Source organism: Pteropus medius, unplaced genomic scaffold (genome assembly GCF_902729225.1).
Source record: "Pteropus medius unplaced genomic scaffold, Ma_sr-lr_union100, whole genome shotgun sequence".
NCBI classification, from domain to species: domain Eukaryota; kingdom Metazoa; phylum Chordata; class Mammalia; order Chiroptera; family Pteropodidae; genus Pteropus; species Pteropus medius.
Window position 1 is genome coordinate 21298665 of NW_024344240.1, and position 27303 is coordinate 21325967.

Here is a 27303-nt window from a genome sequence, read left to right on the forward strand (position 1 = left end):
GAAAAAAAAAATGAAAAAGCATAATCTATGGAAATAAAAATATTTATTTATTTTTTTGTGCGGAGTAGAATACGTGATAAGAATAAAGAGGAAAGTGGGGTAAATATAAATAGCCCATCGGTACTGGGGTATTCCCCCACGAGACTAAAAAGAAAAAAAGGTGAATCAAAGATCCAAAACGGGGAGGGAAAGAAATGCGCAGTAGTTGCCCGCAGCTCGACGCCGCTCCCTTTGGCTACTCCTTCGCTCGCTCTAACTCACTCACTCTTTTTTGGATTTCGTCATCTTTTCAAAAAATCAATAAAAATATTCTGGAGGCTCCGGGGGTCTCCTTCTTGGTCTCATTCGGACCCTCAGACCCTGCTCTATCATTCCCGACAATTGGAAAAAATTTCCAGGGTTCTCGTGCCCAGGCGCTGCTATTGGGGGGTGGGTGGGGGAGAGGTGGGAGAAGGGGAGGGGGGAGGGCGCAGAGGAAGAGCGCCGTAGTCGCGGCGGCTGGAGTCGGAGCAAGGGGGGACGGTTTCAAAAAATAATTAAAAATCGAGGAAATATCCTAGAAAAGCCCTTTTGGCGTGAAAACCCCAAAGAGGACCCAGGCTTCCCGAAACGGAGTTTTCGGGTGCTGGAAAGGTCTGTATCTCGACCCTTGGGGCCTTGGATCCTGAGGGGAAACTTGGAGGGGTGAGCGCCGCGGCGGGAGTGTCCGGCTGCGGCCCACAAGGGCAGAAACTAGGGGACGTGGTGACGAGCTGGGGGAAAGAGGAGGACCGGGGAGCCGCCGGAGAGAGGCACAGGAACTCTGATCTCCCCTTTAGCGGTACCCCGATATCCCCCCTACACACACCTCCTCCCCCACTTCCCACCCCACCCAAATCTCCGCACCGAAGATACTGGAAAACAAACTAGGTAACCATTGTAAAGTGGGGGATGGGGTAAAGAGCGCTATTAGAAGAAGGGTGGCCGGGATAACGGGGTGCGAGGGGGAGCGGGCGACGTTTTCCAGGCTTTCCAACCAGAGTTTGCAAAGCAACATGGCGAAACCACGGCAGGTCCAGAGCTGTGCATACGTGGGCACACGGCTTGCTCTCGGCAAAGACTTGGAGCAAGGGGAAAATAGTGGTTCTTTTGGGTTCCCCTAAAACACACGTTCCTTCAGTATGACTTCCAGGGCTCCTGAATTCCCCGTTTTTCTCCTCCTCCCTCCTCCCTCTTCCTCCCCCTCCCCCCTTAAGTGCCAACGCGGAGTCGCGACCACATGCGGGGACCTGAGACTAGGACGAATTTGCTCTGGCCTTTTGGGGGGCTGCTTTTTTATTTTGGGGCCCCAGTTTTACTGCCCTGTCCCCTTCTTCAGTGCATCCCAGTGGAAGCCGCGAGCCCTGCAAAGATGCAGTTATGGGATGGGGGTGGGAAGAGGCAGCCACATGGCAGACACGCGCGATGCCCCACCCTGCCCCAGAAGAGCCTCGTTTCTCCCAGATTTTCCTCCTCCCTCTTCTCTCCCTCCCCCAGTTAATCTTGCATCCTGCAAGGAACAGAAAAGAAGCCACGCGTCTCGCCGAAGGGCGCGGGGAGGCGGGCGCAGAGGATGTCCTCTCCCAGTTTCAGGGTCCCTGCGTGAGTAGGGGCGAGAACGAGGGTGGGGACAGACAGGAGTCTGTCTGCAGACCTACCTCCAGCATCCAGGTGGCCACCATCCTGCGCATGTAGGGCTGGATGTCCTTCTGCACGCATTTGAAGTAGGAGCACTGGGGAAGGTAGCGCTCCTCGATGGTGAGCAAGTTCTGCAAAATGCGGTCGTCGTAGAGCAGGTTGGCGTCCGGCACGGCCCTGCGGACTCGGTCCATCTCGCAGCACAGCAGCTCCATGGCCAGGCGGGTGCCCACTCGGTCCCCTGCTCTCTCCGGAATGGAAAAGTTTTTTGGACGGGGGAGGGGAAAGGGTTCCCCTTACCTCCTTCCTTTGCCTAGTGGAGTTTTCGGGGGAAAGTTAAAGGCAGAGAGAGGAGCTGGGGAAGAAGAGAGGAGAAAGATGGGCGGTGGGAGAGGAGAGCCTCGGGGGCCGCTGACTCTGCCTGCCCTCCCCTCCAAATTTGTCTCGCTCTCCCCAGCTCGCTCTCTTCTTCTGCTCTCCGAAGCAGTGACGCAAACTGGCTAGGCAGTTCTCCTCCCTCTCGCCTCGCTCCCCTCTCTGGTTCCTCCTCCCCTTTCCTCCCCTCCCGTCCCTCCCCTCCTCCTTTCAATCTCTCCCTCCCTCCCTCCTTTCTCTTCTTGTTATTAAGGAGAACAGCAGCTGGCCCAACCTAACTTCCAAACTTCCCCCAGCCCCCCACCCCTCTCCTCCTTAGCTCTCCGAGGCCCTCTCCCTCCACCCAGCTCCGCATGCCAGGGGCCCTGGATAGGGGAACCCACAAAAAGCCGATTCCTATGTATTCCTTCTAATTTCGCACCCTGTAATGTATCATGCCAAAATACGACACTCCAACTTTGGCTTCTTCAAAACTCATCCTATCATTCCTGCCCATGTATTGAATGAAGATCCAGGAATCAAGGGTAGATTGCTTGAAGATGGGGTGGGCTCCGACGATTTAGAAATAGACCCCTTAAGTGAAAAACGAGGGCGATTTTAGAAAAGTGCAACCTCGCATATCCAGAGATAAAGGTTATGTCCCTGAAAGTTATGTCCCTGATCATTCCGAACCTGTTTCAAAAGCCCAAATAAAGGGACCAGAACAGCGCCCCCCCTGCACAACCCCTCTCCGTGTGTGGCGTGAAAGGAGAGGAAAGGAGGGAGGAGGCGGCTTCTCCGACGTGGTAGAATGTGACCCTACGCAGAAACTCTCCTGTTCTTGGGGGTGCTACGGGCGCCATTGAGAGACACGCCGAGGCGCCCAGAGCTGCGGCGGGCCGGGGGCAGGGTTGCAAAGCGGTTCCTCCGCGGCCAGCGGCCAGCGGCCACGCAGGAAAAACCCGCTTCCTCGCCCCTGCATCTGCTGACAAGCCGCGCGAGGTGTCTGCGCCGAGCGTGGCCACACTGATACAGCTTTCTAGGAAATAGCCGGGGAGGGGGAAGGGAGGGGAGGGGGGCGAGGGAGGGATTAGGTTTGCCCACCCCCCTGCGCAAACCCCCCCCCTTTCTTTCCTCGGGGGCCCCGAACTTCCCACTCCTGGTCCTTCTGCCTGCATCTCGTGCAGGATCTCCTGGATTAATGCCCTACTGGCTAGCCAGGGCTTACCTCGGGAGTGGACTGGTAGGGAGACGCCGCCCGCGCAGTCGGCTATGACACGTGCTCAAATGCGACCCTTGGTCTGGCTGCATTCATAGGGGATATGGTAAGCGTTTCCTCACCTCCTTCCTCCCGCGCCCCCCACCTCCGCATTTCAAGACATTTCACTTGAGAGAAGGTAGTGTTTCCAAAGCGCCCCAGGCGTGGCTGGCCGAGCTGGCACGTGCAGCGAGCATGGCGTGGGCTCCGGGCTCTGACATACCAAGATCCTTCCAGTGCCTCCCTAACCGAAAAGGGGTCTGAACCAAGTGGAGAGCAAGTGGGTGGGGTGGGGTTGAGTGGAGGTTTACAAGTGTTCCTGAAAGGAGGGGGGAGGAATAGAGAAGGCAGGGAGTGACTGAACCAGAGGTGCTAGCGATTAACTCAGGCCCCCGGGCCAGCCCCTTCAAACGAGGGTGGGGCTGGAGGGTGGGGGGGAGGGGATATAGCTTTAAAAGGATAAGAGTTTGGGGCGCCGTCTCCCCTCCCTCTATTTGCATAGCCAATGGCTCTGGGGCTCCTGCTACTGCGCGCTGATTGTTACCGGGCAGATTACTTTTTTTTCTTTTCTATTTTTTTTTTCTTTCTCTCTCTCTCTTTTTTTTTTTTTTTTTGTGGGACGAGTTCCCCACTACATCAAAAGGAAGCCTAGGCAGGGCGGAGGGAGAGCGGGGACGGGCGGGCGAGGCTGGGGAGCGGCCGGGTGCCTCCGACCTTATCAATAGCCGCGGGAATTAGTGTCCAATCTGCTGTATAGAAAGGGGAGGGCAGGGGCAGGCGAGGAAAACGTCTAATTGCTGTGGAAGCCATTAGCTTTCGGGAAGAAAAAAAGCTCACTGAAAAACCCAAGTTGCAAACTCAAAGTGAAACACTCGACGATGACAAGCTCAAAGTGATGAGACTCGGGCTGAGTACAGTGTTCCTCGGAACAGAGTCGGTCCCTAACAATCACCTATTGATTTTACTCACTTGGACTTCCCAACTCAAGCTTTTGAATCACTCGGGGTAAATACATTAACTTACATTTTTAGACCCCCATAAAGGAATCACTCAAACTTCACCTCAGCTACCTTTGAGTGGATGAAAGAAAGCTGCACGCCGGGGGGCGGGGGGGGAGGGCGGGGAAGGGGAAGGATGAGAGAGGTATTTTTAAAGTATAAATCTACCCCGACAGGCAAGGACAGAAGCCGGCGAGGGCTTCCAGTCCCTTGACATCACTCGATAACTAACCAGGCGCAGCCCTCCCTCTACCTCCCTGCAGGGAAAGTATCCCCCGCCCTGGGTCTCCAGTAGAAGGAAAGGGGGCGGGGCAGAGGCGGGTGGTCGTCCTCTGGGCCTTGTTAACCCTGGGGAGAAAGCCTGGGTGGCGAATCCTGAAGTCTGGCCGTCTCGCCCCTTCCCTCCACCCCTCCTCTGGCTTTGCAGAGAAATTCGGGCGGGGAGCAGGATGGGGGCAGAGATGCTTCCGAAGGGGAGGGGCGTCGGCGGATGCCCGGGTCTCGAGTGACCCAGACCGGCGAGTTCCGACGCTTCTCGCGTGGCAGGCTTGCCAATGCAAGTTCCCGCATCCACTTCCCCTTCCTATTACGGACTGCTCCCGAACATCAACTTCGCGACGAATCCGTCCCCCTGTCGTGTTTCAGTCTCCAGCACGCGGGGTGGGGCGCGAGAGGGTGCGGAGGTTGGCAAGAATGTCTCTGGGAGGCTTGGACTGGAAACTGAGTTTTCCCTTTTGGTCGCTACTCCGACCATGTGTTAAAACTTTATTTTTGCTGGGTAAAAAGCACTCCGCTTAGCATGCGGGGAAACGCACGTTGCCCTCTGTGCGCGTTTTCTTTGAGTGTAGACTTAGGTTTAGAGAAAAACCAAGAGCCGGTGTTTTCTGACTTTTGAAGTCAAAACTGGTCACGGGGTGGGGGGCGGGAGCAGGGGAGAGAAAAATAGAGAAAGTTGGTTCTTCTTCATCCCCTTTTCGCCCTTCAAGGAAAAGAAAATATCCTGTCCTTTGTGGGATCAGTGATAAACTTGAGCGAACGCAAGTTTTATTGGACTTTTATTCCCTCCCTTGCCGGTTCCCCACCCCCTACTCCTCGAGTTTTTGAGTTTCGGTTGGAAAGTGAACAAAACCCTGTAGGTGCAGGGTGAAGCCGGGTGTTGGGTGTTGATAGGCACATTTTTGCAGGAACCGGCAACCCTAAGCACACATGCTCCCAAGTTCATCTAGCAGATGCCCACAAACCAGGTCATCCCGCCGTCGGCTCTAAGCCTCGGAGCCGCACGAGTTCGAGCCCCGCTGCCTCCGCGTCGCGGCACTCACGCCGGGTTGGGGGAGGGGAGTGGGTTCAGGCTCAGGAATGGGGGCTATGCCCTCCCCCTTCTTCCCCCAAAGAGTAGAACTGTGTGTGTTTCTCCACTGAGCGATGAATGGTCAGACAACTGAAAACCCGACGGTTACTTAAAAGTAGATGGTGAAGTGTCCCAGTTCTTGGCTCCGAGCGCCCGGAATACTGGGAAGGAACAGCAGGAGGTACAGAAAGAGGAATGGGGGTGGGGGCAATAGGGAGGGAGTAAGAGCAAACTAGAAAAATGTGCGAAAGGAAGAGGGAAAGGTCGGCAACTGGAGAGCATAAGGGGAGGTGGGCGGGTAGGAACGAGATGACGGGAATCTCCACGGAGCTCGGGCAGTGCGATTCCAGGTGTGAATACGCTTCCGGGGCCCTCTCGCCGCCGCCCCCCCGCGCGTCACGTCCTCGGGGCGCTGCGGATCCAGAGGGGGGCACAGTCGGGCCTGGCCTGTGCAAACTGCCCTTGCGGAGCGCTGCAGCTTGGACCGGGACTGCGTGCCTGGGGCAGCAGATGCGATAGGCGTGGGTTAGGAAGAATTGCGCCTGCCGTCTGTTCACCCACCTAGCATCTTATGCCCCTCCCTTGGAAAAAAAAATTAAAAGTAAAAAGACCCGAACTTCCCCCTCTTCCTGTCTGATTCAGCTGCAGGACACGCCTCACACAGCCGAAAATAGCTCTGGAAATGCATTAGCTTTATAAAAGTTAATTTTCCAATGCAATTTGGGGCGGGGGGCGTTTGGCTCGCGGCGCCGGCGGGGCCCTGCCTTCTGGGAGAAAAAGGAATGGGCCTTCTCGGTCGCTCGCCCTCCCCCAGGCGCCCCTGGAGGGGGCCGCTGGGCGGCGGAATCGCGCCTCCGCTCGGGGAGCCACCACGCGGCTTTTTCGCGGAATTTTGACGTCATCCACACGTGGGGGAAGGGGCTGGGAGAGCGAGAGGAAGCGGCGGGGGAGGGGGCCGGCGGGCGGGGAGCGGCGCAGGGCGGTGGCTGCGTGTCCGGCCCCGCGCGGTGGGCGCACGAGCTGCGGCCACGGCGGTATCGCTGGCCCCGCGGGCTTGCGGGCTGGAAGAGGCTGTGCTCACTCGCTTGGGAGGCAGAGTGGCGACCCTGCCCCCGCCCCGCACCCCTTGGCCCCTTCCATCTTCCACCCCTAAAGAGCTTATTTTTTTTGCTTTGAAATCGTGAGCAGGTCTTGACTCCGGAAAAGGCTTATTTCTTAGGGTTGTGGTCCAGTTCCGCTTGTTAGGGACATTAGCCTGAATATCGCGATTGTAGGTCGCGACGCCGCGTCCTTTAGCTTTCTACTGCCTCTCTCCAGTGAGGGAGACGTGAATGTGTTTTTCTGTTCCTCGGGTCACGAGTTCTGCATTTACTTTTACATCGGGAGTGTTTCACGCGCGACCTATTCCTCCCTGCTCCCCGCCCCATTCACTATTTAAATACCAGCCGGATTGGTTGATACTATGATAATTAATGTAAGACCTACCTTCCGAGGATGGATGTGAGCAAAATTGGACCAACTTTGTTGTGTTAGGAGCAAATTCGTCTAGAAATAATGCTTGTCAAAAGAGTTCCACAAATAGATGGGCAGAAGTGCAGGGCGACTTCCTTTCCACTCGCTGGATACCCTGATACCCTGTGCCGTCAGCACTCATGGAGAACCTTCTGGACTGCAAGGGCTGAAAATTGTAACTTTAGAGTGAGCCCACGCACCTTCATTTCCCCTAAATATGCTCAGAGGCTTTTTAATCTTTCAGTCTGTGAGATGATGGCTGAAATATGTCATTTCTAAACCCACGGTGACAATTCTGAGATTATATTGAAATTTACAAGGAGCTTCAGTGAGAGTGTGGGAGAAAAATAGTATATGTGAATTGGCTTTTGCCTCAATGAAGTAGAGAAACTGTTGCAAGAATCAGAAGCAGAAAGCTAGGAGCTTCTTTGAAAATGTGGATTTGAGGTGGGATTATTTGTTTCAAATGTAAGGGAGAAGCTTTCTGTTTGAATCAGGTATCAAGTGTGGAACTGTTTCTTTTTAAGATGACAGAGTTTGGTTATGATCAGTACTTTCTTTCTTCGTTTTAACACAGTCTCTCTATTTTTAACTTATCTATTTCTTTTTCGTTTAATGGTTGCTATTCTGACCCAAGTGACTTTGTTTTGTTTCTTCTGGAAAAAAAAAAAAGTTAAAATTAATAAAAATGTCAATATTTGATGTGGTTTCTTAGCCAGAATGAACTTTAAGAGTGCTTGCTTTTGGTGCCTGATTTGATGGACACTTGGTTTGTATGTACAAAGGTAGAAAAATAGGAGAAATTATTGGAAAAGAAATAGGGAAGGAGCTAAAGGAAGTGTTTAAAAAACCAAAAAGACAAATGTTCTTTCAATTTTGCTCCTTCTTAATTTCAGGCATTTAAGTTGTGGGAGGTTAAGTTAAGTACTTTGTAGGTCTAAATTCTTAGTAAAATGTCAAGACTACCCCCACCAGAATTTTTTTTGAGCAATAGTCATTTTTATTTGTTTTCTGAACACTTTAATTTTGTCAAAGTTCAAACATTCATTTTCTTAAAAATGACCACTTTCTCAGTAAGATTGAATATTCTTTTGATTTCATGGTTTTATTTAGCTATGTGTCAGTTACAACCAAATTGAAGTAATGTAAAATATTTCTAATAAATATTCCTCATTTCATATATCAATCTCTAAACACAAGGATTGCTAACATCTGTTAGTACAGTTTATAACAATTCTAGAACATGCTGAATTTATAGTCTCCAAACTTTTAAAAACTCATTAATAAAAACCAGAGAAAATTTGTTTTCTTGTTGAGGATTTTTTTTTTTCCTCACGGCAAATATCAGGAGTCAGTTTGAAATTTTTTCTAAAATTATTTTCTTAGTAGTCTTTTGTTGGCATTAAAAGGAATGAGTTTTGAAATTTGAAACAGGTTGTTTTTAAAGTTTTATAATCTTTGAAATGTGCACCTCTGGAGAGGGATGTTCTTTCTATTTTAAGATTGACCTGAAAGCAAGCATTTTGTCTAAGTATGCTAGACAATCCAAGCTAGGTTGGATTTAGACTCTTAAGAGAAATGTGTTTGCTCTTTGCTCAGCCTAAAGTAAGGGCATCTGCTCTTACATGAACTTGAAACAAAGTGTGCACCTATGCATTATGTAAACAATTTAGAAAAGCACAAATCCAGAGAGATGAAATTAGAGCAAAATATTTAATTTATTTCTGCTGTTAGCCATCACAAATCACAATTTCATTGTTGTCCCATCAACTATAAACCAAATAATTTTCTTTGTGATGTATAGAAAAGTAAGTTCCTTCAAGCCTATTTAGTAATGATGGTGATGAGGATGATGATATTCCTCGGTGTCTTCCTTCTTTCAATGAATGTGTGTGTGCCTTCACTTTGTTTTTGTTTTTTTTAAATTGTCATCAAATGGTAAAAAAAATTACAGACGCTAAAGTTAGGTTTTTGTCCTGGGAAACAACCCAAAAGCACTCAATTTTGCGCTTTTGAAAATAAAAACTCACCAAAATTTAATATAACTATTGCTTAGGTGAAGAGAAAAACCACAGGATTAAGAAAGAACAAGAACATTTTTTTTCCTAACTTTCAAATTCTTTTCCTTCATCGTGCCCATGTATGTTTCCATTTTTGAGAGCAGCTAGTCAGTACATCAGGCAAATGCAAACCCAGGACCAAAACTCTCTCCTAGTGTCAAGATGTTCTGAAGCAAATGGTTCAGGTTAGTTTACATAAGGTTTCAGATGAAACATCTTCCATCTGGCATCCTGTGAACACTCATTTTTTCAGGAACGTGAAACATTATTTTTAAAAACTTTTGAGGTAGGGGAGTCTAGATCATGGATTAGATGTGTGCAGGCCGTTTTGTGTGTGGGTCTTCCTGAAATCGTTTAAACTCAGGAAATTTAGTTATATCAAGCACATGAGATCTCTACTGTGTGATTCCAATTAACTGGTAAATAGCAAGTTTTTCTAACCCCTATTCTGAATATATATTCTTCTAATATTTCCCTTTTTAAATAAAATTGCATATCTAATGTAAAATTTCCCTGACACAATATTGAATAAGTCTTAAATTTACTTACCTTTCTACAAAAAAAGTTCATATAATTACTCTTTGTAGTGTAATTACTAGCAATTTTGTGTCGTCTAGCAAGCGATTTAAGTAAGTTGGTAATGGAACTCCAGTGGAATTTGCTACACTTGGGATGAAAACCATACTTACCTCAAGAAATCAAAGTCTGACCTTCTGTTTAGACACTTAAGACTTCACCTAGGCTGCCTGTAAGTTTCACTGAGTGGAAATCTTACAGATTTAGGAAAGCCTTGTTCTCTACCATAGATTAGATGCAGTCTTGTTTGGAAGCAGGGGAATAGCCTGGAGAACCTCATGACATTTTGGCAAGTCAGAGAATATGCCTTTTGTGTCTGGGAGTCTGCAGTTGAAATTCTATATAGTATTCATCAAGGTTATTCATGCTGAGTGACCACGTATGTGTTAAACTGATAGCATCACAGGTCTGCACAGATACATCAGAGCGTGCTGGGGGCACACTTCGGATTTGTAAGGGAGAAATTAAATGGTTTTGATGGAATTGTCAAATACACTGAGATTTGTGTGCCTTGGAATTGCCTTTGGCTTTTGTGATTTATTTATTCATTTATGTGTCAAAAACTGAGTCCTTACCATGTGCCAAACAATGTGCTAGGCGTTGGGAATGTAGTGGGCATATAGTTAGGTACTCAATGAATATGTTGAAAGGCAGGAAGGAAAAATAGTTGCATAATACAGTCCCTGTCTCCAAGAAGCACATTGTCTAGCGATTAAGCATGGGAAAGAATTAATATCCCATAAGTGAATGCTTTTAAAAAATAATAAAACCAAGGAACAAAGGCCATAGAGTGAGATGCTCAATGTTTTATCCATCTTACACAACTTCCGTTAAAACAGGGACGTGGAAATTTACCTTCTCTTTAAAACTCAGTCTAATCAAGTAATTGTTACTTGGATTGCACAGTATTTTTTTATGTTCTTAAATTATGTTCTTAACTTGTTAATAATCTATTGGAACTACTAATTGGTTGGATATCTGGGTCACATGTTTGGGATTTAGTTATTAGTTCTTTTAAAGTAACCAAAGATAGAGCAGCTTTTTTGGTCCATCATTTTGAGAGCAGTCCTTTCTTTGAGTAGCTATATTTCCCAGAGCATCTGTTTCTTGTCTGAATGAACCCACCCTGGTTCTGAGAGGGTATTGATTAGTGCTTTACTCCTTTGGTTGGGGAAGCTGATGTCAGAGAAGTTCATTTCCATTCCTGGGTCACCTACACATTGATAGAGCAGAATATAGACCTCTGATTATGAGCCGAGAAGTCTCCTAAAGCTGACGCAGAAAGTATTGTCCTCGTTATTGACATCACATTGGTGAAATGGCACTAGGCTGGAAGTCAGAATACTCACATTCCGGTTTCCAGTCTGTTACCCACCAGCATTGTGACCTGAGGATAGCTTAAATGTCTCCATTTCTGAAGTTCTTCATCTACAAAATTAGCTAGGTGTTGTAAATGACATTAAATTCCCTTTCAGCTCTAGATTTCTAAAGTTCCAGTGGGTTTATCATCATCATCATCATCATCAAAATAGGAGTCATATCTTATAGCGCCTTTTATATATTTTATGTTTTACATAATGATTCTTAAATTATGAATTTAGGTATGTCCTCATTCTAGGTATCTGGGAGATATTCACTCATTATGGATTGGAACCTTTTAAGTTCATTTCCTCTATTGGTGGGCACTTGATGCCTATTGTCAGCTGATGGAGACTGCTGTTTTCCTTATCCAATCACAATAGAATAGGATGGCAGTCTTCAAAAATACTTGGAATGTAAAAACATATGGAATATAGCACTGTTCCTGAGTGCTTAAGGCAATCCCAGCACATAGGTTAAACTAACCCAATGTTTATTCCTACGACTTAAACACAGCCCCCTTTAGAGCACATATAGACATATAGATTTGAATGAACCTTAATTGGCAGATCCTTCTTTAAGTGACTAAGTGACAGCTCAGAGCCATTGTGGGACTCTTTAAAGAGGCTCATTCTGAGCTCTATGGAACTCATGGAGCATCAGGTGGCTTTTCTGATGAAAAGGGAGTAAAGCAGATGTCCAGAGTTTCACCTTTAAATAAGACATCCCTCCTTGCTTTCTGGCATGTCCTAATAACTAGGAACAAGCAAGTAACGGTTTCTGTTGTGCCCTACTTTTCTTCCTCGTGTTTCACTGCTTTGAACACATGAGAAACTTTATGCATCAGTGTTCTTTGTACTCCAATAAAATCTACTTAGATATAAATTATTTACCTTACAAATATATGTGTTTGTAGACATGTTTCCTTCTTAAAGAGTGACTACTGAGAAAGAGAAAATTGTTGTAGTAATTAATAAACAATTACATTTGGGATAGGTTCTGGACAGTGTTCTATACAATTTTTTAAAATGCATAGTGTATGGCGTTCTGGAGAGAGCCCTGGATTTAGTATTAAGGGAGGTGGGTTCTAGTCCCCACTATGCCACATGCTGTGTAACCTGGGACAAGATTTGTATGAGAGTACAATATTTTAGGGTTGTGTCTCCCAGCCCACACCCCTGTCTATCACGGAAGAACCTCTTTAAAACATCCCTGACAGATAAGAGGATGCCTTTACTCAAACATTTCTGCTAATACAGAACTCGTGTCCTATAAGGTAACCCTGTTGTTTATCAATTCTAAGTTTATATGTTGTCTTCTTAGGTTGAACAGGATGCTTTATTAACATCTAAACTTAGTAACACTGGTGTCTACTTACTATTGGTGGGCCTGAGCCGGTTCCTTTGTCTTAGACTCAGAGGACCGTCCCAAAAACCATGTGCTGTTAAGATCCTGAAAGACAGATGGTCAAATAACTTATTGAACATCACTCAGCTAGTAGGGGTGCCAGACTTTCTGCTTCCTGGCAATTTCTGCCCACAAACGCTGTCTCTGGCCACTGAAACAAGGCAGAATTAGCCATCTCCCTCACTCGTGCAGACAGTCAGATATTTGAGGATGCCATCCCCTTCATTCTCCTCCCGGCTGGACTATCCTTTCTCTTTGGCTGCTCTATTGGAAACTAGCCCTTCACTAGCAGGCTGTCCTCCTCTGGATCCTGACTAATTCCCTGATATCCATCTTAGAGCATGGTCGTCGTCGTCTTCTCCTCCTCCTCCTCCTCCTCCTCCTCCTCCTCCTTCCTCTCTTCTTCCTCCTATACTCCTCCTCTTCCCACCTCCTCCTCCTCCTCTTCACTCCTTCTCCTCCTCCTCTTTCTTTTTTTTGAACACCTACAGCACCTGGTCTTCCTAGGTGGTCTCCCATCCAAGTACTAACCAGGCCCGACCCTGTTTAGCTTCCGAGATCAGATGGGTTCGGGCATGTTCAGGGTGGCATGGCCGTAGACTGATATCCTTCTTAATGTGTGGCTAATGAGAAAGCAACGTGGAGCAACTTCACAACCTGCAGACAATCAAGGTCGTTACAGCAAAACACACTAGGCCCATGGACTGCCATTTGACTCCCCTTACCCCATTTTCCTGGAGCAAGCATCCCCCAGTACCTTTGAAGATGTACTTGCCTAGACAGGAAAAATAAAATGGTTATCCTACCTTCTGGAGGCTTCTTTTATGTATAAAACCCTAACTTGCACTCCATTTTCTCATTTTATAAGTTGGATGAATTAAATTTATAAATTAGATGAATTGAACTATGAATGATCTTACTTTATCTGTGTACCGGGGCCCCAAGAAACAAAACTAGTGTCTCTAATAAAATATTAGAAAGAAACATATTTCTGCTCATATAATGAACTTCCTCTGCAATCCATCCCAACATGGCAAGAGTTACCTTCAGTGATCAAGTAAAGGACCATGGTTAACTCATTAGGGATGTTATGAAGGGATTGATGAGTCATTTCTTTTCTCTGAGTCTTGGTTTCCTCACCTGTAAGATGGGAATAATATTTACCTAGCAGAGTGGTTGTAAGGAGTAAAGGTTTGTAATTGGCTTAGCACAGTGCCCTAGCATATATAGTAAGCACTGAGAGAAAACCAAGTGGAGTTTATTTTTATTGTTGAACTCTATTCTGTTCTCTCAGAATGAGTTCAGCTCTAGGACTTGATGGAATTATTAATGTATGTCATACACTCTATGAAAGTATTGACATTTCTGTGCCAGATCTCAACTGTGGGGTGTCCCTACCCACTGTTTACCACCACCGTGGGTCAGTTACTTAGTGGCTGCTGGTTTAATCTCAGAACAGTTCATTCTAAACTCCAGATTACCTTGTCCTCAGAGAGACACGTACTGTAAGAGGCAATATGAGTAGAAGGAACAGGGGAAAACCCATCCACACAATTCCAGAAGTGGAAGAAACATTACACATTGAATCCATGATTTACCAAAGTGAGGTAGTTGGTACATGGAGGAATATTTTGTATTTTATTGGCTTGAGGTTTATTTTAATGAGTATTAGAAAAAATGTAACATAGCAAACATAATTTTACAAATATTATAATGTATTTGTTTTAAAAAGGAATCCTTTTTTAAATAAGTTGAAGTGATATATAGATATGGTTTTTAAACATTAGAAAGATTGTATGCAAATAATTAAAATTCGGGACGTAAACTCCAATTCTTCCTTTAAAAACTAAAGGGCAGCAGCTCACGTATACCTGCAATCACACAGCCTGGCAGTGACAGTGCTGGAATGAAGGTATTATTCCTTCACTCCTGAAACTAAAAAAGTTAAGACCTGGCATGGGTTTTTTTCATTTAAATTGTATCGTTACAGTTTCCCCATTCATCCTGTGTTTTTCTGTCAATACTATATTCTGTTTCACAAATATGTTCTATTCTGTAAATAGCTTTAGCTACTACTTATTGCTCATTTCTGTTTTAATGATTTCCCCTAAATTGGACTTTTAGACTGGGTGCCCCGCTCTTTACCAGACTACCACTGCCTATAACTTGCCTCTCCAAATATATTTTCCTTTTGTCCCATCACCTTCCAAACTGCTGTGCCTTTCTAAAAGGCAGAGAAATGTCCTTATTTGACTTAACTAGCGGTTCTCTGGAAAGGCTCCATTCTCAGGGCTTGTCATTATTTGACCTGACTCAGAGCTTGCTCTCTGAGAACAGTCCTATCTCCAGCATGTTTGTCCAAAACAATCATCAGCAATTGTTCGACATTTCAACTGCATGAGATGGCAAAATTGGGGTTAACAAAAGGCTATCTAAAAATAGTAAGATGAAACATTGGGAAATGTGCTGTCCATAAGGGCTTTAAAAAGCTCCAACTTATTTTTGGGAATTTAGAAGGTCACATGCATGTGCACGTGCCCAGGAAAGATCTGAGAAAGCCCTAATTAATCACTACTACTGACCTTGAGCCCCTGTGCAAACAGAAAGTGATAGTTAAGGCAGAGTTGTAAACTGCCTGCCAGATTGCTGAAGGCATACACATGTATGCACGCATTCATAGAATCCCCTGGCAAAGGTTAGGAAGTGTATTGGTTGAAGGCATTCAAGGAAATCTCTGTCTAATCATTAGCTGACCATGAAACAAACTTCACAGAGACTTCAGTGGTTGCACATGACCAAGAATGAAGGCTTTATGGAATTAGTACATAAAAGTCATTTAGTAAACAAACAGCAACAACACAGTAATAACAAACCTGGCAGTGTATAGGGGAATCTGATTTGAAGAATTAGTACCTTATATTATTTGAGATGTTGAGTTTTCAGTAAAACTATGAAACACACAAATATGAAAGTATGGCCGATACACAGAAAAAAAAAGTGATCAACAGAAACCATTCCTGAGGCAGCCCAGATATTGCAGATAAAGTCTTACTAAACGAAGACTATTTAAAATATAAAGTTATTTAAAATATAAAGATGTTCAAAACACTAAAGGAAATCATCTCTAAATAATTAAAGTATAAGAAATAGAGAATATTAATAAAGAGACAAATTATTTAAAAGAACCAAATATAAATTCTGGAGTAGAAAAGTATAACTAAAATGAAAAATTCACTGGGGTGAGGTGTCTCAATAGCAGATTTGAACTAGCAGAAGAATGAATCAACTAACTTGAGATAAAACAATTGAGATTATCCAGTCTGAGACACAGAAAGAAAAAAGAGTGAAGAAAAATGAGCAGTCTCAGAGACCTGTAGAACAGCATCAAATATAGCAACATACACATAATGGGAATCCCAGAGAGAGAGGAGAGAGAGCAAGAGGCAGAAAGAATATTTGAAGAAGTAATGGCTGAAAACTTTTCATATTTATTTTAGTACATTAATCTACACATTCAAGAAGCTCAATAAACTCAAGGTAGAATAAACTCAAGGACAGTCACACCTATACACATCATAGGCAAACTTTCAAAAGACAAAGAGAGAATCTTCAGAACAGCAAGAAAAAAGGCAAACTCATCATGTATAAAGGATCTTCAATAAGTTTAATAAGTTAGCTGACTTCTCATCAGAGACCATGGAGATCAAAAGGCAGTGGTCAAAGGCTGAAAGAGAAAGACTGTCAACTAAGAATTCTGTATCTGTCAAAGTTATTTTTCAAAAATGAAGGAGCAATTCAGACATTTTCAAATAAACAAAAACAGAGTTTGTTGCTAGCAGACCTTCTCTGTAAAAAATACTAAAGGAAGTTCTTATTGTTTAAATGAAAGGACATGAGACAGTAACTCAGATCCACACAAATAAATAAAAAGCACTGATAAATGTAACTACATAGGTAAATATAAAAGACAATATAGATGTAGTTTTTTTTATAACAATTTTTTTCTAATTTAAAAGCCAACTACATAAATTATTAATTATAAAACTGTGTTGATAGACTTAAAATGTATAAAGAAGTAATTTGTATGACAATAATAGCACAAACAGTGCTGTATAGGAGAACAGTGCTGTACTGGACTAAAAATTTTATACATTATTGAAATTAAGTTGGTAATAATCTAGACTAGATTGTTTTAAGTTAAGATATTAATCGTAATCCCCAAGACTCCCACTAAGAAAATAAGATTTTTTTTTAAAAAAGGAAATGAAACAAGAGAATTTAAATAGCACACTAGATTATACTATTTAACACAAAAGAAAATATTAATAAAAAAAATTAAAAAGGCATAATACATAGAAAAAACAAATAGCGAAATAACAGATGTGAATCCTACCTTATCAGCAATATATTGAATATTAATAGACTAAACACTACAAAGAGAAGTGATTGGCAGATCGATTTTAAAAAATTATTCGACTGTATCTGTCTACAAGAGACAAACTTTATTCATTTTCTTTTAAACACCTACAGCACCTAGTATTCCTAGGTCGTCTCCCATCCAAGTACTAACCAGGCCAGACCCTGCTTAGCTTCCGAGATCAGAGGAGATTGGGCACTTTCAGGGTGGCATGGCTATAGACAAGAGACAAACTTTAGATTCAAAGACACAAATAAGTTTAAAGTAAAAGGATGAAAAATATATGTCACGCAAATACTAACTAAAGAGAGCTGAAGTAGCTATACTGATACCATACAAAATAAACTTTAAGACAAAAATTGTTACTAAGGTGAAAAAGAACTCTTTTTAACCATCAAAGAGTCAATTCATTTGGAAGACCTAACAGTTATAAACATATATATATCTAATAAAATAGCCCCCAAAATGCATGAAAAAAAATTTGTTTTGTATTGAACAGAAACCTACCTCTATTGCTTTTATTCCTTGATCATATTTCTGCCAGCTAGAGTCTCACACAAAGTAAGTCTAACCGCCGTGTGAATAGAGTGTTTTTCAAATATTTGAAGCCAACTCTCATGTTTTCTCGCTTTCGATTTTTTTACATGATCTTTGCCCTATAAAATTTTTCCTAGAATTCAATTATGTTTTCCTATAAAGAAAGCTACTGTGATGTTAAGAGCAGAAGCTACTTTCATAGAATTTCAGAGTTGGAATGAAACAGATTGCTTTCCCCAAATATCTGATTGTATAAATGAGTAAACGGGGGCCCACACTAGTTAGATGATTGAACTGGTTAATGGCAGACCACCATCCATAATCTTGGTTTCCAAATGCCTTCTTTAGTGCTTATTCCAACATTTTTCTTCTATCATAGTTTCCCCTACTTTGGGTACTAAGGAGAGTTGCTGACTATGGGTGAGAGAGAGACCAAATAACTCTTCTTTCTTCCTCCTTTCAGTGGTGTTTGGCATTCTCCTTTTCAAATTTGCCGTAGAAGAAAAAAGCTAAGAGGGAAAAAAACTACACTGGGCATTAAAATGTTTTTTGTTCACTAACCAACTTCTAAGACCTTAGATGAATAAGTCACTTCAGAAAATAATAAGAACTACAATCTACTGAGCACCTACTATTTTCCAGGCACTGTGCTAGACACTATACCTACAAGCCTCTGTATATAATGTATCAAATGTGCCTCTATATCAAATGTGTCCTTTCTTATCTATAAAATAAGCAGGTTGTACTAGATGTTGTCCACTGTCCCATCCAGCTTTAGAATTAGGTGATTGTAAGGAGCTATCTTTTTATTATTTTTTTTTCTTTTTTTTAATTTCTTATGCCTACAGCACCTGGTCTTCCTAGGTGGTCTCTCATCTAAGTACTAACCAGGCCCGACCCTGCTTAGCTTCCGAGATCAGATGGGATCGGGCTTGTTCAGTGTAGCATAGAGCTATCTTTATTAGGATATTCTTATAGTTCCCAAGGCTTCATCTTTATCCACCTCTTTCCTACTTCCTAGCTGGTAGTGGTACGGATGCTGTAGAATTGCTCTAGACTTGTCAATACACTGAGGCCATGGGTTGTGGGCTTCCTACTTTCTACCTTCCTTCGCGGAGGACCTTACATTTTTCATAGGATTTGTTTGACTCTTCCTGGTCTGTTTCAGGGTGTCCAGGATTGCATTCTCTGCCATATTCTCTCTTTACAGTCTCCCCGTGGGCTTTGATTCACTCTGATGGCTTCTTATTTCACCTGTGGGCTCAGAGAAGTCAAATTACTTGGAAAAGATCACTCAGCTTATATGTAAGTGACAGACTTGGTAGCTATCTGAGCCCACTGCCTTTGTTTCTGCTGTAACGTGATTCCTGTGTCTGAAAGTTCACTTGATCTAATTTTCCCATACTTGCTTAAGACCTACCACAAGCCCTGCTTTCTCCATCATCACATCAGCCTGGCCAAGTTTTCTTCCCTCTTAATATACCCAGCAAGTATCATCTGTAGTATACGTCAGGTACTCCCCCCCCGCCCCACATTTAGGAGTGATGCCTTGGGAGACTATGGTTTAGTGGTTATGAATGAGGGGTCTAGAGTCAGAGGGCCAAAGTATGAATCTGGCTCTAATACTTATTAGCTGTGCAACCTTGGGAAAATTACTTAACCTCTCTGGATCTCAGTTTCCTCAACTACAAACTAGAGATGCTAGCAGCACTTACCTCTTAGGGCTGTTGCGAAGATAAATGTGTAAAGGCAAGTGGAACAGTACCTGACACATGAAAGAAACACTCAGTAAATTGACTCCATTGCCAGCTCTAGGGGTAAGCCCTGACTGGCCCAACTTGATCAACATAATTCCATTCATCTTTCTAGAGTGATTGAGTTAGAGATAGGTACAGGAATTTGACTAGTCCAGAGGGACTTTTAGGACTGAAGTTTGATGATGTGGTCTCAGATGTGAAGCCTGGAACTGCTAGAGCCATTTTTTTTTTTTACTAGCAGGAAGCCAGAGTGAGAACAAAGCTGACATATGTAGTAAAGCAGAGCTGAGAAAAATCAAAGAGAACTAGAACCAGAGGGCTGATCAAGTATCTCTTGAAGTTCCCCCAGTTTCTGGAATTGTTCATGGGTTGAGCTGATTTAAAAAATGTAGTATTTAAGCTACTTTGTTGGTTTTTTTTTTTCATTTGCAACTGAAAATATACTAATCAATACTATATATTATTATTATTGCCTTTCCATGTATTTCAATCTTTTGTCATTAGATTGTAATGTCCTTTGAAAAAGAAGCTAACTTACTGAGCTCCATGTTGCCATGCCACCTGTTTCAGTTCTGTCACACAGCAGGTTCTCATTCACCTGCTTTTCAGGCCACGATATTCATTTCTTCCTGGGATCTATGGACTTTGAGCATCTTTGAGGAAGGAAGAGAAGGTGGCCAGAGTGCCAGGTAGGGTGGTCCTATGCTGCTTTTTCACCTTCTTACTGTGCTATAATAGGAAAGTAAAATATTTCATTGATTAGCTAATCCTTCTTGAGCACTAGGCACTGTACATGCAGAATTATCTTTTTTCCTCTCAGTTACCTATAGCTACTATTATTATGCTCTGAGTTACAGATGAGAAACTGATGCTTAGAAACGTTATTTAAGTTGTGTAAGTTGCACAGCTGCTACAGATCATAATTCAGAATCCTGAACTCAAATTACTGTATTACCGTCTTTAAATTCTCATTGCACTTTACAGAAAATAAAACTAGAACTCTTAAACAATGCATTATGGATGAGGCTTACATATAAAAGATGATGCAAAACTCTATCAGACCCATGCTATAAAATAGGGTTTGGAGTAATGTCGAGAAATTGGTAAATAAATGTATGTTAACTTCAAAGAAGTATTTAAAGTATGTATGAGTTTTTTAATGATTTCTCACTTTCCAACATTTTCAGATAACCCACCACCTTCTCATCACATCAGAGAGATCTTTACTTTGGGGCTTTTTTTTTTTTTTTTTTGGAATAAGAGTTTAAAAACCTGAACAGAATCATGTCAAACATACTGTTCTGTAACTTGATTTTTTTCAGTTAACAATAATCTCCAAGAGTCTTTTTATCTCAGCACACATAGATCTATTTCATTCACTGTAAATGCAGAATGTTTTTTCTTTTTCTCCTTTTCTTTTCTTTTCTTTCTTTCTTTTCTTTCTTTCTTTCTTCCTTTTCTTTCTTTCTTTCTTTCTTTTCTTTCTTTCTTTTACTTTCTTTTCTTTTTCTTTCTTTCTTTTCTTTCATTTTCATAACAACTTTTCTTTCTTTCTTTCTTTCTTTCTTTCTTTCTTTCTTTCCTTTCTTTCTTTTCTTTTCTTCCTTTCTTTCTTTCTCTCTCTCTCTCTCTCTCTCTCTCTCTCTTTCTTTCTTTCTTTCTTTCTTTGTTTCTTTTTTTGCCAATCAAACCAAAAGTTTATTTGGGGCCTTTAGGAATTCAAATTCTTTTGTTAACCATTTTTTTTTATTAAAAATCATGGGGGTGAGAAGACTGTTCTTCAGTAATAAAAACATATTATATCATAATTTAACCACTTCCTACAATTAATAGGCATACCTTTCCTCACCAATTTTTTGCTTTTATAAATATTGTTCCATCAAGCATCGTTGTACTTTGCTTTCCTGTGCATTCGAATGTCCAGAGGAAGAGAAAAATATTGAGGTCTTGATTCTATAAATTAAGTGGTCCAAGATAGAAAATTAACATTTTGAAGTCCTTGTCTTCAACAACCTTATAGTCTACAGGGGAACAGACATATACACACATGGCTTTCACTTTAATATAAGAGAGATGAAGATAGGAGTCACCTCAATGTTTTGGGAGTGCAGGAAGAGGGAGACTGACGGGTTGAGACTGAGAAATCTGCATGGAGGAGGTGGCACTTGAGTCCGAAGTTGGAGGATGGGAAGGCTCGGATGCTTGGTCTGCTCATCTTTCTATCATTGCCTGGCAACGTGCTAGTTATTCAGGTGGATTCAGTTAGACCATTTGGTTGAATGAGTAGTGACAGAGATAGACAGGAAGGGTGCTCTGGGCAAAGGAGACAAAGCCTACAAACAAAAGTGGAAAGTGCTCAGTATGCTCAGAGCCCCAGGAGCTGGTGGTGTGGCTGGAGTATCTGGAGCATTGGTCACTTCAAAGGAGCAGGGAAGGAGGGGAGAGGTGGAGAGATGCCAGGGGCATGGACTAAAAAGCACCCAGGAAGGATTCAGATTTGCGTGGAAAAGAATTTTTCTTCAGGGTGTGTGATCAAGTTTCGGCACAGAATTTAAGAACAGAGCAGATAACTCTCTGATTGAGATGATATGAGCAAGGTAGATAGATCCATGTTCTTTATAAGTGATCCAGTAGCCCCAGGTTTTACTGAATCTGTTCCTATCGCAGTCTCTATGCTTCACTTTTGGGGGTTGTTTCTGCCTTGAATCCAAGGGAAATAGTTATGTAGAAGAAAAACTACAAAGTTTTAGGGGAAAAAAATAACCTACTTTTAGCTGCCACAGTGTCTACATCCATAAAAATTCTTTCCATGCCCCATGAATTTCAACATGTAGTTTATCTTGTTTGTTCCATAAAACATCAGATGCGACTTTAATGGCTTAACCCCAAAAAGATAACTTGACAGACATCAAACATTCAGCAGCATTCCAAATAACCTTTTGCTGGAGCCTGCCTTCTACGGGGCCATGTGGATGTCAGCCTCACACAACTTGAGTCACGCTGACATAGTTGGCATGCCTGGATTGCAATGGAATCTCAGGGGTACCAATCACAGGCCAGAGAGAAACCATTGGTTGGAAGAAACAATGCAAGTGTTCACATCTCTGAAGAAGGAGGGGTGTTAATGGTGACGGGAATGACAATTGCAGCCAGAGGAGGACGCTGACCCCAAAGCAGGATGGACATATGTCAGTGATGCTGAGCCACTGAGCAGGAGCATTCCAGGGGCTCAGGCCATGGCCACACCCTTCTCCAGAAAAATTAATCAGATACCAGATTTTCCCTGAAACTACTTCCGTAACCGAATCCCCTGCTCTTTTCAGGGGTTCGAGAAATCCAGAGTTGATAATAGTGACCGAAAGTTGTTAAGCACTAAGACCTACCAGATGCTGTCCTAGGTGTCTTACAAATAATTCTTTCGATGCTCACAACTCCATGGTGAAGTAATTTTCACAATCTCTATTTTATGAAGGAAGAAATTGAGGCCACGAAAGAGTCAGAAACTTATCTGAATCCCACGGCCAGCCACTGGCAGAATTGGGACCTGAACTACTGTCTTTCAAAACCCAAAGCCTAGGCTCCTGACCACTGCACTCAAAGTCATGTGGCTGATTCATGTTAACTGTGCCACCCACAGCAGCCACCCTCCCAGATGGTGGAACTCTGTGGGTGAGCAAGTAGAGAAAAATTCTAAGAGATTCTTTTTACTCTCCTGGTTTCCTGGGGGTCGGGTAGGCATGTTTAAACATGCTATTTATTCAGCTCTGGTTGACCTCAGTGATTGTGCTGTGCAAGACTCCTGGCTAGACACGGTGAGGGAAAGCAAGGATGTCCCCCATGTGGCGATTCTCTGGAGAGGCTGCGGACTGCAGGCAGTGTTGCAGCTGCCTGCATTTGGGAGGCTGGGTTGCAGGTCTTAGATCTCTAATGCGTTCGGTCATTACTTTTCAAGCCAGAGTCTTTCTCCCTTTCTTTTCCTTCCTTCCTTCCTTCTTTCCTTCTTTCCTTCCTTCCTTCCCTTCCTTCCTTCCTTCCTTCCTTCCTTCCTTCCTTCAACCTTCTTCTTCCTTCCTTCCTTCCTTCTTTCTTTTTCTTTCTTTTCTTCCCTTCCTGTCTTTCCTTTCTTTCTTTCAAAAAAATTTTTTTTATGTAAACTTTTTTCCGACTTACTATACATAAGTATGGTGCTAAATCATTAACAGGAAACTATGAGCGTGGGGTATCTCTTTGATCCTCCCACAGTTGAATGAAGTAGGTAATGTTTTTATTTCCATTTCAAGAAGATGAAGATTGAAGCTCAGAGAGGTTAAGTGGTGTCTCCTGTGTCTGTGTCCCGCCCTCTTAACCACGATAACAATGACAACATAATACTACTGATGCCCTCACTCTGTATGAGGCACTGTTTCAAATACTTCTTTTATAGTAACTCACTCAGTCCTCACAACAGCATTATGATAGGATAACTACTGTTATTCCTGTTTAACAGATGCCTGTACTGAGGCACAGAAAAGTTATGTAATTTGCCCAAGTTCGTCCAGCTGGCAAGTGCAGAGCTGGGATTATATAATCTTTTACTGTTTATATTTTGTGATAAAATAAGAAGACGTTTTTCAGTTTTTGTCTTATTTTTCACTTGAAATCTCCTGTGATGGCCCAGAGTGGGATGCCAGGGTACTGAGAAGAGAGTCTGAGCTGAATTGGGAAAGGGTGCCAGTGACCACGTCCCTGCAGCTCTGGAGATGGAGGGAGGTAGAGAGGGTGATGAGACAGCAGCCACAAGCCTGGGCTTTGGCCAGGGAAGGCCTCAAAGCCCACTCGCGGGTTGGCACCCACATGCTGGGCAGCATACGACGACGAGTCGTGGCTTCTATGAGACCAGCAGAACATGGTCCTTGGGAGAGAGAAAGCCAGAGGGAAGAGCTGGCACGGCCTCAGGCTTCAGATCTGAGAAGGGCTGTTCTGTGGGATAAGGGGTGTGTAGGCAGCAGCTCTCCCAAGAGCCAGGCAAGAAAAAGTAGGTTTCTGTTTGGGCAGCAACAAGGGATTTCAGGGAGAAGGAGGGACACACATTCCCAACAGTGTCCAGTGTTCAACCCATGGAGAGGTGGCCATGGGCCTGTGCCTCTAGAGAGAAGAGACGGGCCATACTTAAGCCGACCTCTTCATTATCTCTGCCCTCTAACCTTCTGAAACTCTATCCATCTTTGAAGCCCTGGCTCCAGTGCCACCTCCTTCATGGAGCCCTTTCTGACCTACTATCCCCACACACCCATAGAACTCACAGTTCTATTCAGGAGAAAGCCTAGGTACTCTGAGGTTCAGGCCAGTCCATGTTCATTCAGGGCAGGGGACCCCAGTGGACTGAGGCTCAGACCAGTCACTTGGGTGATATTAGCCTCAGACACTCTGAAAGCCAGCCCAGTCAGTCCCAGGAACTCTTCCCATAATAACCCCATTCTGCCATTCATTTGGTCTTGGATGCTGGATGTCTTGCCAGCTGTCTGGGTATGGTGTCTCCTGGTGTTAGCAGATTCTCGCATGAATACATCTCTCAGATGCTCAGACAACACTTACTGAGCACTTACTGTGTAACAAGCACTATTGTAACTGCTGTTCTGGGATTATCTCATTTAATCCTCCCAACGACCCTATAAATCCATGTTGTTATTATCAACATGTCACAGAGAAAGAAAGAGAAGACCAAGTCCTTGGCAGCTAAGGAGCAAGATGGGACTTGAACACAAATGTTGAAATCCCAGGCATCAAAGTGGGGGACAAGTCAGAGATAAACTAATAAATACTGGCTTATTGAATGTCCAAAGATGTTTATGGTCTGCCTTTTCAATGATCAATGAGTTAGGGTGCTTTCGAGAGGCCAAAATAGTATTGAATTCTTGCCAGACAGATTCGTGTACTTCTTAGAAGTGAGATTTGCAGCCAGTGTCTTAGAAAATTTTATTCCAAGACTTTAGAGTAGCTGTGATTAAAATATATATATATCTTTCATCCCTGTTCCTGACACAACTCCTAAATCCTTTGGAATTTTTTAGGTAATAGAAGTGATTGGAGGGTCTTTTTTTTATATGAGGCCACTCTTGGTGGGCCCCTAGAAAGCTTGAGGATGAGGCGGCTGGTGACCAGAAAGACCACAACATGATTAAAGAGATGGAACTGTGAGCTCCACCCCCAGCCTCTGGGGAGGAGTGAGAGGCCGGGGATTGAGTTAATAACCAGTGGCCAACGATGTAATGAACCGTGCCTGCCTGGGGGGTGCATGCCACTCCACAGGGACAGAAGCGCCTGCACTCAAGATCTTTCCAGACCTCATGCTATGTACCTCTTCATCTGTTAATTTGTATCTTTTATAATATCCTTTAAAATAAACTGGTGATAGTAAGTAAACTGTTCCTGAGTTCTGCGAGCCCCTCTAACAAATTATCAGACCTGAGGAGGGTGTTGTGAGAACCACTGAATTTATAGCTAGTCAGTCAGGAGTATAGGTGACAGCATGGGGCTTGTGACTGGCATCCAAAGTGGGGACGGCCTTGGGGCCTGAGCCTTTAACCTGTGGGGTCTATGTTAATTCCAGGTAGTTAGTGTCAGAGTTCAGTTGAATTGTAGGACACGCAGTTGGTACCCAGAGAGTTGGAGAATTGGTTGGTGTGGAGAAAAAGCCCATACATTTGGTGTCGGAAGTGTTGCGAGCAAATAGTTCATAGTAGCAAAGAGAAACATGAGAAATAGGTGGGAATGAAGGGTTCAGGGCACCAACCCATTTCACTACAACCTAGATTGATTGACTCAGCCGATCGGAAACACTTCGTTAACTGCTCTGCTTTCTTCTGTCTTCCACTTGTAGGAGACTCAAAGGTTAAAACTGGCTCTTACAAGGATCGAAGTTGAAAGCGTCCCTTCCAGAAGATGCCATGGCATCAGTCTAGACTCAACTTGATGTCTGCTCTCTCTGTCTACATCTCCAGTCCTGGACAGTCAGACTTGGTGCCTGGTGCTGATCTCAAGCCAGAAGAAACCCTGACTCGGATCACCAAGAAGGTGGTGTCCATTTCTCTGTGCTCGCTAAGAGAAGGGAAAGTAGACTCCTGTTTGTGAGAGATTCCTTTGTATAGAGAATTGAAACATAAAGGATTTTTTCATAAAAATGGACCTTGGAAAAACATCTCCAAACTCTGTATGTTTTCGTCAATTGACCTTTTTACTGTAACAAGGAAGTTGGAAGCCACAAATAAATTGGGGAAGAAGGTATAGACTTCACCAAAAAGATTTGTTGCCTAAGCCAGACGCTCTCTCACAGTGCTCCTTTAAATCGAGAGCATGTCTGGTACATTTTAAATGGTTTCATTCACTTGAAAGTGAGATTTATATATTCCATTCAGAAAACAGGCAAAGTGTACTTGATTTTGAAGTCCTTAAAAATCATACGTGAAGACCGAAAAAGGCGTTTGAATCTTACCTCCTTTAAAGGGGAGGGAACAGCAGCCTGGAGAAATTAAGTGACTTGGTCACTTCGCAAGGCTTTGTCTGTGGCAAGCTGTCCAGTGTCCAGCTTTCTCCTACTACTGTGCATCTTCTTGTATCCGAAATATCTGACCGTCCTTTGTCAGGACTCTACCTGGTCCTCAGCTGCCGTCACAGATAGTTAATCATTGATCCCCCTCTTGGATTTTTTTGTATTATTGTTTCTTTTTCTTATGGAAAATGTTCAAACATAAAGGCAGAGGATATAATATAAATAGCTCCCATGTGCTCCTCACTCAGCTTCTACAATTATTAACATATGGCCAATCTTCTTTTATCTATACCTATCTCTAGTTCCCCCCTACACAGATGATTTTTAAAGTAAATCCAAACATCATGTAACTTCATCTATAAATACTCCATGTGGAACCATGTAAGAAGAACCCTCATATGTATTTAATACGATTATCACAACGAACAAAAATCAATAATTCCTTAATATCATCAAATTTCTCTGAGTGTCTCCCTCTCTGTCTCTCTCTCGCAATTGATTTGTTAGAATCACAATCCAAACAAAGTGGGAGATCA

At 43.4% G+C, this 27303-nt stretch overlaps 1 protein-coding gene, 1 long non-coding RNA gene, 1 other non-coding gene and 2 pseudogenes across 4 annotated transcripts in view; 1 reads left to right on the forward strand and 4 right to left on the reverse strand.

The window, feature by feature from the left end:
* Positions 1 to 2182, reverse strand: part of CCND2 (cyclin D2) — a 29287-nt gene extending 27105 nt beyond the window's left edge. Inside the window, exon 1 of one of the 2 annotated variants that reach the window (XM_039869086.1) lies at positions 1677 to 2179. In XM_039869086.1, the coding sequence (XP_039725020.1) occupies positions 1677 to 1871 (195 nt within the window). In that variant the 5' untranslated portion in view covers positions 1872 to 2179. Of the gene's footprint in view, positions 1 to 1676 lie in introns of both variants that reach the window. The other variant, XM_039869085.1, reaches the window with a different exon arrangement.
* Positions 443 to 27224, forward strand: LOC120607309 (uncharacterized). The gene is made up of 2 exons (XR_005654131.1): positions 443 to 633; positions 26099 to 27224. It is a non-coding gene; the product is annotated as an uncharacterized LOC120607309 (long non-coding RNA).
* On the reverse strand, positions 13011 to 13129 carry LOC120607560 (5S ribosomal RNA). Its single transcript, XR_005654170.1, has one exon. It is a non-coding gene; the product is annotated as a 5S ribosomal RNA (ribosomal RNA).
* LOC120607522 (uncharacterized) lies at positions 17050 to 17168 on the reverse strand (annotated as a pseudogene).
* LOC120607602 (uncharacterized) lies at positions 18322 to 18434 on the reverse strand (annotated as a pseudogene).
* Positions 27225 to 27303: the final 79 nt, after the last annotated feature.